At 43.2% G+C, this 21,836-nt stretch overlaps 1 protein-coding gene across 9 annotated transcripts in view; it reads left to right on the plus strand.

Moving 5' to 3' along the window:
- The window catches only part of LIN9 (lin-9 DREAM MuvB core complex component), a 55,814-nt gene extending 45,081 nt beyond the window's left edge, over window positions 1-10,733 (plus strand). For all 9 annotated transcript variants that reach the window (XM_061625030.1, XM_061625029.1, XM_061625027.1 and 6 more), the window contains 3 exons: window positions 7,985-8,167; window positions 8,880-8,977; window positions 9,405-10,733. In XM_061625030.1, coding sequence (XP_061481014.1) covers window positions 7,985-8,167; window positions 8,880-8,977; window positions 9,405-9,510 — 387 coding nt within the window. In that variant the 3' untranslated portion in view covers window positions 9,511-10,733. The remainder of the gene's footprint in view (window positions 1-7,984; window positions 8,168-8,879; window positions 8,978-9,404) is intronic.
- The last annotated feature ends 11,103 nt before the right edge of the window (window positions 10,734-21,836 follow it).

Consider the following 21,836-nt stretch of genomic DNA (forward strand, 5'->3'; position numbering starts at 1 on the left):
CCAAGAGAGATTGAGGCCAGGAAAAGAAAAACAAGTGCTCTATTCTTAATCACTGGTTGTAAGGTATCTTTCTGCAGCATTTCTGAAGAAATGAAGGTGTACTTCTGAGTAGATGCAGAATTCATTTCACTCACCAATGAATTACCACTGTCCTTACCTCTGCCAATTTCCAACATCTGCAATTAGGAGTAAGGGACATAATGCTCAGGCAAGCTTAAACCTCAGAACCTCACACTATCTCTTACTACTGAAAAAGTAGTTCTGCATTGTAAAGGATTGAAGTAACATATCTGCACAGTCCCACTACTGAGAAAGGGGTGGAATGTAAATAAATTTGAACCAAAGATAAACCCTATTTTCAAGACCAGATGAAGAGAGCATGTGTTGGCATGAACAGAGTGCCTTTTTCACTACACAAATACCTACAGTATAGAATGAGTGTCCAAGTTAAAGGGTGTGGCTTGTAGGTGTAAGAGCTCTGGTATCTTCCTGTATCAAAGCATTGGTTAGTAGCTTGCCACCCCCATCACACAGACACATTTTGCTTATACCACCTCAAGTCTTGTAATCTCTCTTCTCTCCAATATCTCATGAGAGTAGAATGAAAAAAATGAATACGGTAATAAGCAAATCACTTCTGCCTGGATATCTGGTGGTATGTGATTTTAAATATTTCATTGCTCCTCTAACAATGAACAAAACAGGGCCACTGAGAAGAAAGGGGGAGGTATTGGCACACTCGATGGAAACCTTAGGTTTAAGTCTTTAGTGTAAATAACTCTGCCAGGGTGTCAGCTCCCAAGCCCAAGGCAGTTGGTCCTAGCCAGGCACAAACCATGCCTCCCTTACCAGGGAAGAGTTAAACCAACGGCAACCTTGTAAAGTATGTAGACTGCCATCACCCCTTAAACCTGGCCACCCACTCTGGACCAAGCAGAAATAGATCTGCCAAGGATTCTAAAAGGCAAGAGCCAAAAGTGCACTCCGTGTCTTGGAGCCTTAAGGCAAAACACCCAGTTATATGGTAGTCTGTAGCGAAATGGCCAAGGTGCTGGATTCAGAGCCAAAAATTCCCCAGCAATGAACACACACTAGTAAATAATGCCACCCTGTGTGTTGTGCCCCAATCGGAGGGAGAGCTGGATCAGGGAGGGGAGTCAGATGAGGATGAGGTTCCTTGGGGAGCTGGAGGAAGAGAGATGAGTGGGGAGGGTTCTGGCAGATCTCAAACTCCCATGCCTAGCACTTCCATGGAGGCAGTCCCGGCCCCTCCTGTTAGTCCAACACCAGAGCAGTTGGGAAGCGACTCTCTGATTGCGCCATACATGCCCGTGCAGGAATCCCCACCAGACACTTCAAATGCTTCCCAGCCAATCAGCTTCCAGAAGCCGCGCTGTCAGATGTGCCGTCTGAGACTCGCCCCCCTTCACCCTGTGCGAGGAGGGGTGAGAAGAGAGACTTTCAAAGGGTGGAACTCAGGAGGAGCCACCGCTTACACGTGAAAACCTTCTCTACTTAAGCTGGTGTCTGCCAAGGCACAAGTACTGAGTCAACTCTCCCCAAATGCTGCAGAGACTGCTTCGTTAGGATAGTCAGGGAAAGGAGTGAGTCAGAGTAGACAGGTATATGAAGTGCACCGCTTTGGATGTAACCATAACTTAAATAAAAAGAGAAAAAGACATCACCTCAGTCTGCATCCTTTGGCTCTGGGCAGGAGAGCTTGACTCAGCCACCACCTCCCTTCACTGATGTTCCCATGACAGAAGCCATGGAGGCCAGCAGTGGTGCAGAAGGGGGTCTTCAGAGAACAGTCAAGCCTTGTATGCAGAAGTCCAGAGCCTCCATGCAGAAACCCAGAATCTCCAACTCAAGAATCAAAACCTTGGAGCCATGTTTAACCAAGCGGGCGTGGCTCAAGCACCAGTGGGATTGCCTCCTCATTATGGTGGCAGAGTGACCAGTTTGCCAGTTTCCTTGCCCAGTGTGAACTGTACATGCGAGTGTGTCAGCCAAGTTCCCAAATGATGATGTGAAGATGGCTTTTGTTATCAGTCTCTTGGAAGGGGAAGCTGCCAAATGGGCTACTCCATTTTTGGTGCAGAACGATCCTGTCTTGACCCAGTATACTGTGTTTGTCAACGCTATGACCAAGATGTTTTGTGATCCTCAGTGGAAAGAGACTGTGTCCCGGCAGTTGGGAACCCTGAAGCAGGGGGAAAGCTCTGTGGGAGTGTACACCAACACTTTTCATGTCCTAGCTTAAGAGGTGGATTACAATGACTCTGCCTTGATGTATTTCTACTGGAATGGACTTAGCGCTGGATGAACTGGCATGTGCCTCCCTGCCAGGCAGCCTCGCAGAGTTGATCTAGTTATGTCTGCAGATAGACAGATGGCTTGAAGGTCGTTGCTTGGAGTGCAAGGCAGAAGCCCCATGTTCCCAGGCTCCCATGCCACTCTCCCGTGCCCATAACACCCCTAGCATGGGAACTTCAACTCTGTCAGGGGTGGAGCCCATGCAAATTGTAGGGGCAAGGCCATGCCTGTCAGAGGAGGAGGAGAAGAAGCGCAGGAGGAAGGGGCTGTGTTTGTACTGCAGGAAGGTGGGGTATCTAGCTCAGGGATGCCCCTCCAAAGGAGAGAGGGCTCCGGTGCTGGAAGACAACCAATCCCAGCTGTCATAGAGGCCGAAGAGTTGGGAACGGAGCAAGAACAGCAGCCTCACCAACAGCCTCTTCCATCGCAGCCAGCCCTCCACCTACCAGTCCAGTTGGTTCTGCCTTCGGGATAAAGCCTCCAGGTCCATGCCACGATAGATTCTGGGGCTTCCTCAAGTTTTATGGGCTGGGGTTTTGCTAAGGAGCATGGAGTGCCAATTCAGACACTGGAGAAGCCCTTGTCCGTCGAAACCATTGATGGGCAGTCCTTAAAGTCTGGAACTGTTACTAAGGCTACAGAGACACTGAGAATGGAAATTTCAGGACATGTGGAAAGCCTGTCATTCTATGTGGCCACCCTACCCCACTTTCCAGTGGTCTTGGGAATGCCCTGGCTGGTTCAGCATAACCCCACCATTTTCTGGGATGAAGTGGTGGTAGTATTTACCTCAGGCTATTGCCATGAGTACTACCAACCACGAAAGGAGACTCCCCCTGTTGTCTTGGCCAAAACTGTGCTGCAGGAGGGAGCCTCTTTGCCCCCAAAATATGAGGAGTACCGGGACATCTTTGATAAATAGGAAGCCAACCAGTTGCCCACCACCACCACCCCTATGACTGTGCCATAAATCTGATGCTGGGGGCATGCATCCCTTCAGGACAGATCTATTGTCTGAACCGGAGTTGGTGGCGCTAAGGGTATTTCTAGGGACCAATCTAAAGAGGGGTTTCATTTGACCATCTCAGTCACCTGTTTTTGCTATTTGTTAAGAAAAAGAGCGGGGAGCTACGTCTGTATAATGATTACCGAGAGTTAAACAAGGTCACGATCCCCAGCAGCTACCCCTTGCTGCTCATCACTGAGATGCTGGAGCAACTGTGGTCAACCAAGATCTATACCAAGTTGGATTTGAGGGGAGTTTATAATCTTGTGTGAATCAAGGAGGCGGATGTATGGAAGACTGCGTTCAAGACTATATATGGACAGTTTGAGTACTTGGCCATGCTGTTTGGGCTATCAAATAGCCCTGAGGTCTTCCAGAGTTTTATAAATGACATCTTTAGAGACTATTTAGACCGCTTCATGATCGTGTATTTGGATGATACCCTCATTTGCTTGGATTCCACAGCTCAGCATGAAGAGCATGTGCGGGCGGTGCTGCAATGCCTTAGGGAACATTGCCTCTATGCTAAGCTGGAGAATTGCGGTTTTGATTTAACCATGTTGGACTTTTTGGGATACTGCATTTCTCCCACAGGAGTCGAAATGGACCCGGGTAAGGTCCACAGCATTCTCACGTGGCAACCTCCCAAAATGAAGAAGGATCTCCAGTGGTTCCTGGGGTTTGCTAACTATTGCCATCAGTTCATTGCAAACTACTCCAACGAAACCGTGCTGCTCATAGACTGTCTGAAGGGTTCAGGTCCCTTTCGCTGGACAGAAGCAACGCAAGGAGCCTTTGAGGAGTTAAAAGTCCTGTTCGCCTCTGAGCCCATACTGCAACATGCGGATCCTACACGCCCTTTCGTGGTGGAGACGGATGCGTCAGACTTGGCCATCAGAGCGGTGCTTTTGCAACCAGCCCAGAGAGGGGAAGGTCTGAGGCCATGTGCATGCTTTTCATGGAAGTTAACAAGTTCCGAGCAAAACTATACCATGTGGGGAAAAGAGTTGCTGGCAATCCGTGATGCTTTTGAAACTTGGCAGCATCACCTGGAAGGGGTGCAGCACGAGATAGAGGTTCACATTGGAATTGGGAGAGTCTCCACACCACACGTAAGCTGAACCAGAGACAAGTGCGTTGGGCTCAGTTCTTCGCTTGCTTTCACTTCAAAATTCATTACATTCCATAGGCACAGAATAAGCAGGCAGATGCACTGTTCTGCAAGCCAGAGTATCTGGAGAATCCAACCCAGAGACCGCAGCAACTCATTATACACCTCGAGAAGATGGTGGCAGCTGCATGCCAGGACTCCTGATTCGAGGAACTGCATTTGGCGCAGAAACTAGATCCTTTGGCTAAGGAAAAGCGGCTAAAGCTAGAGAGGCAGCCTCCTGGAAGCGCTGAGAGGGGGGGTGTTGTATCATCATACAGCTATGTATGTGCCCCCAAGAGACTCGAGAGCCAAGGTCCTGTGTCAGTGTCATGATTCTCCTACTACTGGACATTTTGGAGTTTTCAAAACCTTGCAAGCAATTACAAGGGAATTTTGGTGGCCAAGGATGAAACGTGATGTGGAGCGTTATGTCCAGTCTTGTCCCACCTGTGCCAAAGCCAAACATGCTATGGGGCAGCCAGCAGGACTTTTAGAGTCACTCCCTACACCCAAGAGACCCTGGCAAATGGTGACCATTGATTTCATCACTGACCTCCCCTCCTCCCAGGGGAAAACTACAGTTTTGGTTGTCGTGGATGCTTTACTAAAATGGCTCATTTCATTCTGTGCTCAGGGCTCCCAAAATGCTCAGGAGACAGCTGAACTATATGTTCAGAACGTTTACCACCTACACGGACTTCCAGACAGTTTGATTTTGGATCAGGCCCTGCAATTTACGGCCCGGTTCTGGCACACTATGTGGCAACTCCTGCAGAGTGAGCTGAGGCTGTCATCTCATCACCCGCAAATGGATAGACAGACAGAGAGAGTTAATGCCAGCTTAGAGCAGTATCTCCGTTATCTCAGTTACCAGCAAGACAACTGGATGTCCTTCCTGCCCTTAGCGGAATTCACTTACAACAGTGTGGTGCATGCTACCACCCAGCAGAGACCTTTCTACCATAGAGTAGCTGATCAACATCGACAGGAGGGATCTGAAATTCATGTAGGAGAGAAGGTGTGGCTATCCACTCGCTGTTTGCTGACTCAGACGCGGTGTCATAAATTGGAAGCCAGAATATTAGGACCCTTCAAAGTCAAAACCCAGATTAATCCAGTGGCCTTTCGATTGAAATTGCCTCCCTCCCTCAAGATTCACCCGGTGTTTCATAGCTCTTTGCTTACTCTGGAGCAGGCCCCCAACCCCCATAGGATACAAGAGGTGCTGCCGCCACCTATAGATGTGGATGGGCAAGAGGTGGAGCAGATTTTGGATTCGCGAAAGCACCGAAGGCAACTGCAATACTTGATCCATTGGAAGGGGCATGATCAGGCTAAGCGTTCTTGGGAACCAGCTCCTGACATCCATGCACCAGATCTGGTGAGAGAGTTCCGTGAAGCCTACCCGGATAAGCTCAAGCCCGTAGGGTGGGAAGAAATGGAGCATGGAGGGGGGGATGGTGTTCTGCACCAGTCGGAGGGAGAGCTAGATCAGGGAGGGGAGTCAGATGAGGATGAGGTTCCTTGGGGAGCTGAAGGAAGGGAGACCAGCGGGGAGGGTTCTGGCAGACCTCAAACTCCCATGCCCAGCACTTGCACGGAGGCAGTCCTGGCCCCTCCTGCGAGTCCAATGCCAGAGCAGTTGGGAAGCAACTCTCTGATCATGCCATACATGCCCGTGCAGGAATCCCTACCAGACACTTCAACTGCTTCTCAGCCAATCAGCATCCAGCTTCCAGAAGCTGCACTATCACCTAGTGAAGCCCCGCTGTCGGATGTGCCATCTGAGACTCCCTCCCCCCCACGCGAGGAGGTGCGAGAAGAGAGACTTTCAAAGGGTAGAACTCAGGCAGAGCTGCCGCTTGCATGCAAAAACCTTCCCTACTTAACTCGGTGCCTTCCAAGGCACAAGTGCTGAGTCAACTTTCCCAAACGCTGCTGAGACTGCTTAGTTAGGATAGTTAGGGAAAGTAGTGAGTCAGAGTAGACAGGTATATGAAGCACTCTGCTTTGGATGTAACCATAACTTTAATAAAAAGAGAAAAAGACATCACCTAGCCCCAGTCTGCATCTTCAGCTCTGGGCAGGACACTGTGTTCCTGCTGGGAGGAAGGGCAGGATATAAATCTAATAAAATAAGAGGTAGTTTTTATTAAAATAAAATTACAAGTGCAAAAAAATAGTAGCAAAATAGTTCTTTAAACCAAACACCCAGAAGGTTAGGTAAAATACAAAAAATACAGAGTTTAGTCATAGGACAAAATCTACAAATCTGTCTAGCTTATTCTATACTCACACATAATAGGAAGACAGGCAGAATAATTTCATGGTTCCATATCTCCTCCAGAGATGTATGGCCTGGATAGCAATAGGAAGTTGAAACCCCAACATCAGGTAAGTGCAAACAACATTGGGGAACAGAGGCCCAAAATCTTAGCTCTACTTTTATTGGGAAAAAGCCTGACAACAGCCAGGAATTAAGTAGTCAGATGGCTTCCTGATGCTGAAACCTTCCAGAGCTTTTGCACCTAACAGTCGTGCAGTTTCTCAACTTTTCCAGGCCTGTGGCCTTGAGGTACCTTGAGGTACCATTCTGAAACTGATAAGCAGATGTTCTCACCAACTGCCTAATTAATTGGATTCAGCTGTGGCAACTGACAATCTCATGGCCTTCCCCACAAGTCCCTGCCACAGAACTTTCTTTATTAGCAAACCTTAGCAAAACCAGGCATTCTTGACATTTAGTAGAAAACCCTAAGGGAGCAAAATCAGAAACAGTCCAATTAGGTTTGAGCATGTTCAGTAGTCACAGTATGTTGAGTGTCTGTTGGGGGAATGAAAAAGGGTGCGATGGAATAGAGAATAATCTGAAACTGAAAACTCCATGCTGCAATATTTATTTATTTGCAGTTCCCATTTGTGCCATACTGTATGTATATAATACAGTTCCGCTTGACTATTATTGATATTCCTTAAACTGCTTAAAAGCTTCTCTGCCACACAGCTAAGTGAACCTCTTACCTGATATACACATGCAAGAGAATGAGGTGGTAGTCCCTGACATGGTCGAATGGACTGTGCCACTTGAGATTGCATGTGAGGTGTGTTATTTTTATCTGCTTCCTCACAAGTAAAAAACTAGTACTTCAGGGAGAAAGCTCCTAGTTCAGCCCACTACATGCCAGTTTTCTGCTTGAAGGGACTGTTTAAATGTGAGGGTCATTAAAAATTGTATCCCATATCTGCAGTCTGTAGTGATGCAGACTGTTTTGTCAGTTCCATATTCTACCATGTTTTGCTACTGCCCATAATGGGTAATGTGGGCTTCTTTTTTTTAATGTTCAAGTGCAAAACTTATTTGATCAGATAATGTTATGCTAGATAGGCATAACCTCTCCTTTTTGAATGGAATATAAGTCATTGACGATGTTAGAATCTACAGCCTAGATGAGCGGTTCATTACCTGGCACTTAAAATCTAATTCTATTGATGATGGGGGGTTTTCACAGCTTGCCCCAGATCAAGGTCTCCAGCCTGCAGACCATCCCACAGATCTGAGACGGAGATGTGAAGAAGAAGCTCAGGAGATTGTCAGACAGTCAAATACATCAACAACAGGACAGCCTTGTGTTCAAAATGAAAACCTGACAGATTTGATTGCTAGGCTTACAGCAATATTACTACAGATTAAGGTAAATAATCTGAGATAACACAAACACATACCCCTCCCCCAGTTGGGGTCAAGAGTGCTGCCAAGGCCCAGCATGTCATAAGAAGAGCCTGCTGGATCAGGCCAGTGGCCCATCTAGTCCATCATCCTGTTCTCACAGTGGCCATGGGAAGACCACAAGCAGGACCTGCATGCAAGAGCACACTCTCCTCCTGCAGCTACCGGCAACTGGTATTCAGAAGCATACTACATCTGACTATGGGGGCAGAACTCAGACATCATGATGCTGAAGCAGTAAAGCTGGCCTCAGAAATGGGTCTAAGTCCGCCACACGTAATAACTAACCACCCGCATGCGTTCCACCACTATCCCAGCAATATTCAGAGAGGGACTTGGCTTCTGATTGGATCTTCTTCTCGGAGCCTAGTTTGTAGTTCTCCCTTGCTGTTTATACTTTCTGAGTATTTGGGTGTCACTCTCTGATGATCTCATCAATGTCTGCTAACCTTCTGCCAGTCTTTCCTCTTCTCACCTCCCAACCCCAGGCTTTCATGCAGGGTGCACAAAGTGATGGAGGCATTCCCACCATTTCCCCTTCTGGAGGTGGCTCCCTGTCACATATATCCTCTTATGAAATATACATCAGAAGATTTATTGTAATTGCATGGTTTTTGTAAACAGCTATAACATGTGTTATCTCCTGAAATTCTATATTTTTAATTAATTTCTTCTAGTGTCTAGCAGAAGGAGGTGATCTAAATTCCTTTGAGTTTAAGTCTCTGACAGATTCATTAAATGACATCAAGAATTCTATAGATTCTACCAACATCAGGTAATATCTTGTAGTATTTTATTAATGTATTTATAACCCACCCTTCCTTACAAAGGGAGCCAAGGGTGACTTACAATAAGATAGTGAATAACTATCTTAGAAACCATAAAACAAGCTTTCTGTGAAACATCAATAAAACAATAATTAGAAAAAACAATTTAAAATAGAGTTTGAAACCAACATTTATTTCCCCAAAACCTGAACAAATAAGAAAAGTTTTTAAGCTGTGCCTGAACACACCTAATGTAGGGGACAACCAGATCTCACTGAGGAGGGAGTTCTATAGATGGAGGGTGGGGGGCACCACTTCTTATGTAGCAGAACACATTTCAGATATATTTATATGTACACTGAAAGACTTTAACACATTCAACATGTTGAACATTTTAAAAACATCAACTATTCAAAACTGTTTTTCTTTCTTTAGTTGTTTTCAGAATAATGTTGAGATCCACGTTGCACACATCCAGAGTGGCCTCAGCCAGATGGGAAATTTACATGCCTTTGCTGCAAATAACACCAACAGAGACTGAGAGAAATGTTTACCTTAGTCCAAGTGTACAGAATGTAGTTATGGAAAAGCCTTCTTATATGAGCTTCACCAAATATCCTAACTGCTAGAAGAAATAGGAAAAGAGAAGGATATTCTGAGATCCATTGTACTGCTTCTAAAGAAACCAGCATAAAATTACCAGCATTGCTATAGACTTCATCACTTGCTATGCACATACAGTATCTTATTTAACAGCTAACCTTTAGTTATAAAAGTATGTATGTTGTTTTAAACTGAAAGTTAAAAAGACATGTTTTCATATAATGTAAAGCAAGAATATTTTATTTTAATCTTAGTTGCAACAAATTCTATCAACTATTAAGAGCTGTTTTGAAAATAGTGAAAAAGAAATGACACAGATGAGGGGTTGCATAGCAGTCTCTTGTTCTTGAAAGCCTAGTACTCATGTCTTACTGCCTTTTGATTTTATTTTCTGAACTGTGCAGCGATTGATAAAGCAGTGTGTATTCCTGTTCTTAGGAAATAGCAGCAGAATGAGATATACAAAGAAATGGCAGTGGGTAGATAGGTATTGTACACTTGTGGATACTGGGAGTTCCTGTAAATCAGTTAATATCTTTCTAATGTCTTATTTATCGTAACTTATAAAAGTAATCTAATGAAGGAATAGAAAAGGACTGCTGAATTCCCAGAAATTGATGTGACTTGCTTTTCCCCCTCTATAATGGGCAAAAGTGTTCTAGTTAAGATATTTCACACAAATAACTGATATTTTCCACTGATTTGTTTGCACAACCTTAAACTAGATACCTGGTTATCAAGCAATTAACAGAGTTTTACAATGCAGTTGGATAGCTAGTCCTCTGAACTGCCTAAAAAAATAAAAAGCAAAGACCTGAGGAGTACACAGAAATGTCAATCTTGTAAAAAGGGTGTATTGAGTTGTTTATTTAGAATAGTCTTGTAAAGCTTCAGTGTAATAAATTGTTTCCAGATTTTAATTTTCAGATAGCTGTAGCAATGTTTTGATTCTTTGATTCCTCATAAAATGAGGTCTTTTGTATGTTAATGTATAAAGAAAATGTAAACAATTATTTTCAATTTAAAATTTTGTATAGTTTTAAAAATGCTTCTGTATCCTGTGTCTGTATTTGTGCTGCTTCAAAACTTAACATCAGAGTCTATATTTAGCAAAACCTGTTCTTTTAAGAAATGCATAAATCTTTTATTCTTGTTGACTTACGTAAGTTGCAATGTTTTACAAAAATTGCAAAACATTTGAAACATGAAAAGTAGGCCTGAAATATTTTTTTAAATATTTAGTTAATATATTTTCAGAAATGCATTTTCGCCTGATGCTATTGGGGACAGATGATGGAGAATGTTTAGATGGGCTTCTTTAAAAAAAAACACCACAGTTATTCGTGAAATGTGGTTGTTTTCCTATCTTCAGCTCATCTCATAAAGAAAACAACGGATATTTTTGTACAATTCTATTAAAAATCCCAGAACTTAGTCATTAGGTTGTGAAATAACCATTTTAATTTTATGGGGTTTATGGTTTTTAATTGAGGTCTAGGTTGTGTACACTTCTCAAAGTTGCCTTAGTATACAGTTTGGATCATATTCACAATGGAATTTCTTCAGTGCACCTATCTCTCAACTCAACTCCAGGCAAACCAAACTGTTACATACCACAGTGTTACAATGGTGCTTGTACCTGGAATTGGTTATGATCTGCTTAAACAAATGTTTATAATAGCTTATAATAAGCTATAGGCATGTGTATGCAGTTAAGATCATGTATAGTGTGAGAAGTCTTTTGTAACTCTGCTATTAGCTCTGTAAGTGTAGTTGGATATTGGTTATCACATAGTCCAGTGGTTGCCAAGCTTTTTGGACCAGGGAGCACATTTTGAATTTTGAGAGAATCCTGAGGGAGTCAGTCACAATATGACTGCCATTGGGGGGGACGGATGGACATGGCATTGCATGACAAAAAATTAGAGAGAGTACAGTCATTGCTGCTACTCCCCCTGCTCCCCAGACAACCTCATTCTTTTCCCCAGTGCAAATCTTAAACCAGAGCCTGGACTGCCATCCTCTATGCACTTGCCTGGGAGTAAGCCCCTCTGAACACAGAGATACTTTTTAAGTAGACATGTATACCATTGTACTGTAAAATAACTATACAGTGAATTCTTGATGAGTGCCTGGACATCAGCTGACATGCCAGGCAGAGCAATCCAACTCAGGAGAACTGGTGCAAGAGGAGCCAATGGAAAGGTCCATAGCATCCAATTGCTGTTCAGAAGCCCCCAGGCCAGCTGAACACCAGTTTAGCTGGGAGCTGCGTGCAGGGACTGGAAAGTCAAAGCCGGCTCTCGCAAATACTGCCATCAGGGAGTAAGACTTCTCCATTTACTTCCATTGCACTTATTTTCTTAGACATACCTTTTTCCTGGCATAACTTTTGCCTGGATTGGGACCTGCAGGAGTGCTCCAAACATGAGTTGGATGTGGCCTAAGTTTTCCCCTCAGCCCCTCCTCCAGAGCACTCCTTTTTCAGGCCTTAGGCCGGCTCCCCTTACACCAGCCTGGGCTTCCCCGGCGGACCCCTGGCTGAGCCGGCTGGGTCCTGGCTCTGCCATAGGTGAGCCAGAATGAGGGGCTTCTGCCAGTGTAGCCCAACTGAGATGGGACCCAGCTGGCTCGGGGGGTTTGCCATATCCATCTCCCCTCAGCTCGGGTAAATAGCAATTGGACTGCACCCTAAGTCTCTGCAGATCTTTTGCATTTGCCATTTGGGGAGGGAACTCCTTAACTTTCACCTGTAGCACTCTCAGAATTTGAAATGTGGCCACTGATCCAAAAAGATTGGTAACCCCTATTCTCAGCAGAACCTGATCTCCGACAAACCCACCACAGGAAAGATGCATCCTGGCTGCTAGGGGGGAAAAGAGCATACTAGAAAATGAGACAGAAGCAGGACAAGTGCACTAAAGAGGAGGGACTTTAGGACCCTAGGGATTCCTATTGCCTGGTATCCAAAACACTTCTCAGTCACAGCTATCTTCACTCATTGGCTAAAAACACTGATAGGCAGAAGCAGCCAGGCCAGTTCATTTCAGAGAAATCACTTTAAAGGGTACCTCCACATTTTTCTTCATAACTTACTTTCTAGGAGGGCTAGAGACTGACTTTAAAAATTAAAAATAAACTCAGGATATGTGGTCCCTAGTAGAAGGCCTTTGTGGGATCCAGGCTGGCAACCCCCAACATAGTTCCTGCTGTGGCCCTTTATCTTATCTAGTCCTTGAATAATGATTTACTTTGCAAATAAATTTTTTGTATACTCCTTACTCTTCATCCTTCTCCTAGCTTCCATAGGGCTACACACAAATATAAACACATAAACACAAAAATATATAAAAGTTAACATCTTCCCCTTCTTTTCCCACTGTGCAAAAATATCCTTTCCTATAGAAGAATGTTAATTACACACATTAACGTATATGCAAAAGGTTGGAAAAAAATGAATTGCCTTCAAGTCAATTCTGATTTATGGCGACCCTACGAATAGGGTTTTCATGGTAAGCGGTATTCAGAGGTGGTTTACCATTGCCTTCCTCTGAGGCTGAGAGGCAGTGACTGGCCCAAGGTCACCCAGTGAGCTTCATGGCTGTGTGGGGATTCGAACCCTGGTCTCCCAGGTCATAGTCCAGCATAACCAGAGGAAAAGTTTAAGAAAAATCACCTTAAAAGTACAGTTAAGGAATGACATGCAATATTAGTCATCGAGCATGGATAAATCAATGAACGTAAGTAACTTTACATCATTGATTCCAGTTGGTCTGCTCATTATAATTCAGTTACAGAGAGATCCAACTCAGGGGAAGCCAGAGTAAATTGTGCTGGAGCAAGAGAGGCTGGTGTAATCTGCTGCATCTAATTGCCATTCAGGAGCTTCTGGGCTATCTGAACTCTGGCTCAGCCAGGAGCTGTGCACAGGGACCAGAAAGTAAAAACTTGGTGTCCCAAATACCCCTACTGGGGAGTAAGCCTTCTCCATTGACTTCTGTTGCAATTATATTCTTAGACTGACATTTTTCCCAGCATTTGCCTGGATTGGGACCCGCAGGAGTGCTCTGAAGTCCCCCCCCCCGACATGCTCCTTCTTTTGGCCTTACTCTGACTTACACCAACTCCACTTGCACTGGTGTCGGCTAAGCTGGCTGGGTTCCAGCTGAGCCAGGCTGAGGGATTTACACCAGGGTAGTCCAGCTGACCCAGAACCTAGTGTCCGGCCCGAAGTTGAAAGACTCAGTCATGGTCACGTCTGTGATTTTCTCTCTTTTTGTTAAAGTTATAGATACATCAAAAGCTTTGTGGCTCATTAAACTCTATGCTTTCTAGGAACCTTTGCCCTGAACTAACACTAAGTATGTCTTTGCAGCTCTCAGATGTTGACGCAGCAACTATCCCCTCCCCTGAGTCAACTTAAGTAGGCTTGGCTTTTGCATGTAAACGAAGGCTCCTCAATTCCATCCATCGAACTTCCCACCTCTGAAGCCTCCGTGCGCGGGGCTATGGAAGTTGGATCTCAGCTCCCCCTTCCAACTGGTGGGGCTATCTGTCTGCTTGATCTGGGAAGTTGTGGGGCACTCAGCTGGGGAATGTCAGGTTGACACAGCAGTGCCTCTGGTGTGGGTGAGGGGGCATGTCTAATGGAGCAGGCTATAACGGGCAGTCTCTGACAATTCAGGTTGCGCTCCAGCAGGTAGGCCAGGATTGAGGTGAGTTGAACTGACAGAGACGGGTCTGGGCATGCTGTGAGCTCTCCTTGCTGCTAGTCACTTCCCCCAGCTCTTCAACCCAGTCCTCAGAGTCAGTGTCGCCCTCATCGATGCCTCCCCTCCCAACCTGGGTCACAACATGCAGCCAGTTCAGCTGGAGATCCGTCTTATCCAACTTCTCTCAGCCTGGCGTAAATGCAAGTTGGATTGTGACCTTAGTTGACTACAACTCACTGCTTTTAATTAATTAATATGTATTACTCAATATCAGGGGTGTACTCATCCAGGGTCTTGGGGGGGGTCATAGACCCATTATGTTTTGGTGAGCAGTGTACCAGCTAGGTCTCTATATATGAGCCAACCAGCATGAAAAGGGAGTGTGTTAGCCACTGAGAAGAGTCCTTGTCCTTGCTGATTGAAGATAATCAGAGTGAAAGGTGAGTCAGCCACTGAGAAGACTCTTCTCAGTAACTAACACACAGCCTCCCCTTTCATGCTGATTGGCTCCTAGGGACATCTGTTATAGCAGAGTGTGGACTCACAAGATGACAGGGAAAGCAAGGGAGATGAGGGAAAGTGGAAAAGGCATGGCTGTGAGGGGTCACGGTGTGACTATCATAAAGGGACCATGCACTTCTGAATTTGCCATTAAGCTACTGCCCAATATTACTTTGTATGTTCCAGATTCGTTTGAAAATTGCTGCTTAAACTAGCCTCTTTGTGTTCACCAGCTCCATATTGGCAATTATTTTCTCTCTCAAAAATAGGTTGTCTTAATTTTTAGAAACATTTCTTTTTCAACACATTTTAAAGGAGACCTGTATCTAAGTTAGTTGCTAGCTTTAGAATGAAGCTGATTAGGCTGTTTGATTTTTTTGTATGCCATTCTAAAGGTTCCCAAAGAATCAAGCCAAAAATTGATTCTAATTTCAAGCACATCCCCAACCTCAATGCCCAGCATCAAACTAGATACAGATGGCACCACTCTACCTCCCCCATTCCAAAGCTAAACAGACAGGGTGAGAAAGACCATCCCTGATTTCCACTCTGGAGAAGTCAAGTATCCAGGGCACATGGCTAAGAAGCAGGTATGGGGAACTCTTGTCCTTTCAAATGTTGCTAAACTACAACTCCTCCTGGAAGCAAAGGTGGGATATAAATTTAATAAATACATAAATAAAATAAACTCCCATAGTCCCTGAGCATTTGCCATGCTTGCTTGTTGGGTATTGTCGTTCAGCAACATTTGGTGGGCCAAAAGTTCCGTACACCTGCAATAAAGAATGCTTTACTCTTGGCCTTATTTCTAGCTAAGTGATGTCTCCCAGACTGCAACAAAGCCCATCTAAAAGGCTGACATGCACACACCTCTAAATGCCACAGCAAGTGACAATGAACTTCAGCCAAAAAAGGCCTATTTTGCATGTATGTCTAGACCAGGGGTTATGCCCAAGCCTGGGGACCTGAGCCCCCCCTCCCAAGTCTGACTGGCACAAAAAACCAATCCACCCAGCCCAGTGCTCTGATGGGAGTACAAATCATGCACTCACCAGATCAATCAGTTGGTGTGCTAAGCATCCCTCACCTCAGCTTTGGAACACTGCCCTCCCTCTGAGATATATGTTTGGCCACTTACGCTGCTGAGTTTTCTGCACCATTTGGAAACCTTGCAGTTTGGCTGGAATTTCATGCCAGGATGGGTATGTATTTTATTGTTGCTGGTTGAAATTTAACTGCTTTTGCTTTTTAAGTGGAATTTTAGCATATTATTGTTCATCGTGAGACACCTTGTAAGCGGACACTGCAAAAAAAAAACCTCTATATCAGCCTTTCCCAACTAGTGGGCCACCAGATGTTGTTGGACCACAACTCCCATCAGCCTCAGCCAGCATTGCCAATGGTCAGGAAATATGGGAATTGTGGTCCAACAACATCTGGTGGCCCACTAGTTGGGAAATGCTGCTCTATACATAAGGCAGACCACCATATTCTAATTTTTTCACTCTTCACTATCTCTTCAACAACCCTATCTTGATATAATAAACATTGCAACAGAACCATGTCCCAGATCTTCTCAAGCCAGCCTTTTAAAGATACAAAAGACGGAGGCCGGGCCTGGCAACCAAAACATCTTTTGTATCTTTAAAAGCTGTGCAGGGGGGAGGGAGAATTCCACCTTGTGATTTTCCCCATTACAGGGTTGCAAGAACACCTGCGCTTGGCTGACTTTCTCTTCTCCTAACGATACAGGATCAGGATCAGGGATTGAACCTGGCAACCCTACTCCAGTGCTATCTGTGCATAACCTTTAATGTTGCTTCCTGGATTCTTGCTGACATAGTTTTTAATGGTGTTTTATCCCACATACTGTTCCTAGTGGAGGGTAGATACTTTGAACAGTAGGAGAGAGTGTGTGTGTGTGTGTGTGTGTGTGTGTGTGTGTGTGTGTGTGTGTGTGTAAAAAACAAAGCAGGGACAAAGAGTTAACTGGGAAAGTCAAAATGGGGAGAAATGTGAAGGGGGGAGGGGAGAAATGGAGTTTAGGGTCAGTGGCTGTGAGGAGCTCATTCAGGAGCCTCCTGCCCAAGAGGTGAATATACATGGAGCTAATAAGTGAGTAGAGGAGGTGGAACAGGATGGTTTAGACTTTAGAGGGTGGGTGATAAAAAGGGTGAAGTGGTTGAGAGAGTGAGTAAGAATATAGGGGAGGGAGGTTGAGGCACTGGAGCTAAGTAGCTCCAGGTGTTACTCATATGACAAATAGATGTGAGGGAAGGTGGTAGAGCACTAACCTAAAGCAGGTGAAGTCAGCACCTGATAAGGATATGCTGGGGGAGGAAAAGAACCTGAGACTTAGTTGTGTAACTATATTTTCAGCCAGAAAAAGAGGAAGTTGTATGTTCCCTATCTCTTCTCTGATCTCATAGTATGATTTGATGAACCTATTCAAAAAACATTTTCTGCATTCCATCCAACCATAATATTCCCAAGTTTTCATATTTTACCAGCAAAACTTCCCCCCCACTTCAGTATTATATTAAATTGCTGTGAGGGGTGGTAGCCCTGGGCTCAACTGGATTCCCCCCACACACATATCTGCCACTTTGTAAATATGTGCCTCATATAGGTTTAATCTTGTTCAAGTTGTCTTTACTGCAAAACATCTGTTGATAAATTCCTCTGCTCAATAAAAGTTGCAATATCCTTCCTGTACCAGGACTAAGTGTGCCAATATAGCTATCTATGCATGGGGGTGGGGGGTGGATACAATTCAACATTATCTGAGAACATCTAGAACACAGGCAACATTATCTGAGAACCAATAATATGGCCTCTCTTCTAGAGTTCTTTCCTGCCCATTTTAAAAAAAATAACCATCAGCTTTTGCTGTTTTGAGATAAAGGTGTTTACCTTCAGGGGGAAACTTTAAAACAAACTAATTGCAGGACAAAATATTAATCATTATTACTGAAATTCTACCCAGCTAGAAAATTAGGTAGCCCTCCTCTTTAAAGTCACTCATTGACAGATTAAGGTTAAACATAACCAGATTTTATAAATGTTAATCCATATTTATTTATTATAATTACATTCCACCCGTCCATCCAGATAGTTAATTGGGGTCCCTCTCCATGGGAATGAATATTCATTCAGCTGTATTGCCTTTGCTTAATTTCTGTTAAGTAGTAAACTAACCAGTCTGATTTTGTCAACATTGTGTCCTGAAATTGGACTGAACAAAAGTGTTTGAAAGTTACTCCCAAATAAATTCTCTTGAGTTTTCCAGGATTAATGCTATACAGTAGGGTACAAACTGATCTTCAAATGTTAATTGTCTCTTTTTATACCAGTTACCTCTGGGTTGGATTGTATAGCCCAATTGTTCTATGGCAAAATAAAATTATTATTATACTGGGGCGCCTTGATCTGTACCCATTTAAAGTAAAAATATTTGGACCTGACATAATATATGTTAAGATCTGCAGGAGGATTAGTATATATAATTTTTATCTATTTTATAAATCCATTGGATAATCCACTTGGGGGGGAATTCTCATTAGACATTACTTGTCCCCACATTCTTCTAAGTTTAAAGAGTAACCTGCTATACATGGAAAAACAAAGGCTGCCCTGTTGAAGCATATGTATGTAGCAGGAGCATTTATTTAGAAATATTTTATATAGTCCATTTCTCAGTTATGGAACACTAAAGGATTTTTTTTTAATATCTGTATTAGTTTTAAAAGATACAAATACAAAACAAATACAGAACAATGAGAGAACAATGGCACATAGTCCAGAGACAATTCCATATAAGGTTCAGGAGTAATAGGGATGTGCTCTAATGACTGATACCTTCTTTAGTTTGACAGAGTTTAGCCCAGGGTGAACCTCCATATGTGACCTTGAGAAGATGGAGTACAACCACTTTCCCTCTGGCCTGCAAATACAATAAAACAATACCAAGTTTTGTAAAACATCAGCCTCTGCTCCTTTTTCCATTGCCCTCTAGTTATTTATTATTTATTTATTATTTATTACATTTATATCCCACCTTTCCTCCAAAGAGCTCAAGGTGGCGCATATGGTTCTCCTCCCTTTCCATTTTATCCTCACATCAATCCTTTGAGGTAGGTTGGGCTGAGGGGCTGTGACTGGCCAAAGGTCACCTAGCAAGCTTCATGGTGGAGTGGGGATTTGAACCCTGGTCTCCCAGGTCCTAGTCAAGCACTCTGACCACTACACCATGCTGGCTGTCAATGATGTGTTACGTTCTCCATGAACGCCAATGTCCTTTCTTCTTTCTTTCTTTCTTTTTCTTTCTTTCTTTCTTTCTTTCTTGATTGATTGATTGATTGATTGCATTTGTATACCGCCCCATAGCTGAAGCTCTCTGGGCAGTTTACAACAATTAAAACATTAAAAACAAATATACAAATTTAAAATACATTTTTAAAAAGCAATTTAAAAACACATGCTAAAATGCCTGGGAGAAGAGGAAAGTCTTGACCTGGCACCGAAAAGATAACAGTGTTGGCACCAGGTGCACCTTGTCAAGAAAATCATTCCATAATTTGGGGGGCACCACTAAGAAGCCCTCTCCCTTGTTGCCATCGAGCTTCCAATACTACTTGATACCATATTTGAAATATATTGGGATCAAGTGTTTTCCAGGAATGCCAGAGGATTATTATCTTCAATACATTGGGCTGTCAATATGTTGGATTAAAAAATGACATTTCATTATCTTAGTTATCAATTCTCTGAGTGGCCTTAGACTACTATTTCAGCCATAAATCCCCATCTCCTCTTTCCAGGGTTCCTATCTTTTTTCCTGCTCTGCTCTCTTCCTTGTTTAACCTTGTATATGTAGTTGGTGTAATTTTTTGATTATATTTTATGTAGTGCCATCAGAGTCCATGGTACTTTCCACCATGTACAGATCAGGTCCCTGCCCCACAAAGCTTAGAATGTAAAATAGTGGATTGTACATGAGCATCCCCCTGTTAAGAAGAAGGGATCTTGGATGCTGCATGCGCACCATTCCCTTTAGGTGTGATGCCCTCTGTGCACCTTTTCACACTCCTGGCCTCTCTGCCTTATTTTCTCTCTCCCACCCACCCCCACGCTAGAGCCATTCTGGATTTTTTTACCCAAGTAATACTTTCCCCTTTCTACCTAATAATAAGTTGAAAACAAGCAAGAAAATGCTATAGAGGATAATCAAATTGATTCCATCGAGTCCAACTGGCCTTGAACACTATGGGAAATGAGAACAGCTCTGCAACTAACATCCAGCCTTGCCTAGTGGTTAGTGAGAAGAAGCCCAGGCTCAAATCCCTACTCAGCCTCAAAGCTCAAGTGGTGTGGGAGTGATAGGGTGGATGGTAGGCACTGCCAAACAATAAAGACAAAAGGAGACACAGATGTACATATGTCTAGACATAGATTTAGATATTATCACAATTTTAATGGATAGATATACCTCACTCACCATAGTGATGGAAGACTAGGCAGGTGAACTGGGTGCGAACTATCGATGGGAACCTTTGAGGTCCTGTTCACCCCTTTCTTGGGGCTCATTATCTTTTAAGTGGGACTGGATAATCCTTCAAACAGAAGAAAGCCCTCTATAACAAGAACAACACAGCTCCCCCGCAAGGTCATGTTATGCATATGCCGGGTGACTCAGAGGCCTGATTGCATTTGCCAGTGTGTGTATTTACCCAAGAAGCAGGCTTTTACCCTGCATTTAAATAACTGAGAAGACTTAGTAAAATAAGAAAAAGCTACCTTATTTATAGAAATACATAGCAGATAGGAAAGGCGTGCCTAGTTCTGACTAACTAAGTTGGAGTTGCTGTGCCCAGACTTGGGTATTGCTCTCACGTTTCAGGAGAGAAAACAAAGATAAAGATCTCTCTCCTCGGACAGAAGACAACAACAAAGGAAGGAAAGGCAAGTCAGCTTCCCTGCACTTATCTGTTTACAATGGAAGGTAGGTAGGTAGAGAAGAGCACAGGTAAAAGTAGGCAAGGCAAGCCAGCCGGAGGATCCTACCTCTATCTTTCTTCTGGAATACAAACAAAAGAACCCAAACAGGAGTTGCTGTTGCCCCACTTCTTTTTTTTTTTTTACAATAATTTTTATTCAAATTTTCATAAAACATACAAAACAAAATCATAAAACATTCAAAGACAAAAAACAAAACAAAACAAAAATGATTAAACAAAAAAATAAAATGTTGACTTCCCTTTGGCGCAGATCAAATCAGTTATAGGTCTACAATATATAACAATCCTGTCTCTTAAATTATATTATAAAATCACTTTCCTCCAGTAGTTATCTTAATTAATCATCAAATCTCATAAACATTACTTTATTCTTTCCACAAAAAGTCAAAGAGAGGTTTCAATTCTTTAAGAAATATATCTATCAATTTTTCTCCAAATAAACATGTCGATTAATCCATCTCATTAATAATAATAATAATCTTATTGTCATAACCATAGTCCAAATAAACATATCGATTAATCCATCTCATCAAAATCTGTTAGGTCCAATAATTTCAATAGCCATTATTCCATTATCCCTATTAATTCCATCTTCCATCTTCAATAGTCCTGTTAAGTCCAGTAATTTCAGTGTCCAATCTTCCATTATCAGTATTCCATAATAATCTTGCTGTCATAGCCATAGTCATATAATAAGAGTCTGATGGGAATTTCCTCTCTCCCAAATATTTTCTTGCCATCAATTCTGAATAAGTTGCTGAAATATTGTTGTAAAGTCATATCTCTGTTCTTCTTTTTTACAAAATGCACTGGCTCATCTCTTGAGAGTTTTCCCATTGTCACATGGCTGCAGTTAATTCCATAGATTTTCTCTATATCAAGCTCCATCACGTCATTCCAGTCCAGAAGATTATCCAAGCCATTGATAACTTTATCTCTAATATCTTCATTAATTTCTTCAGAGATAACGTTAAATTCCAAACAGTAGATTTTATTTCTAATATCCATAAACTCCAGATCTTTTTCCAATTCCA

The sequence above is a fragment of the Rhineura floridana genome, chromosome 4, assembly GCF_030035675.1.
Source record: "Rhineura floridana isolate rRhiFlo1 chromosome 4, rRhiFlo1.hap2, whole genome shotgun sequence".
Taxonomy (NCBI): domain Eukaryota; kingdom Metazoa; phylum Chordata; class Lepidosauria; order Squamata; family Rhineuridae; genus Rhineura; species Rhineura floridana.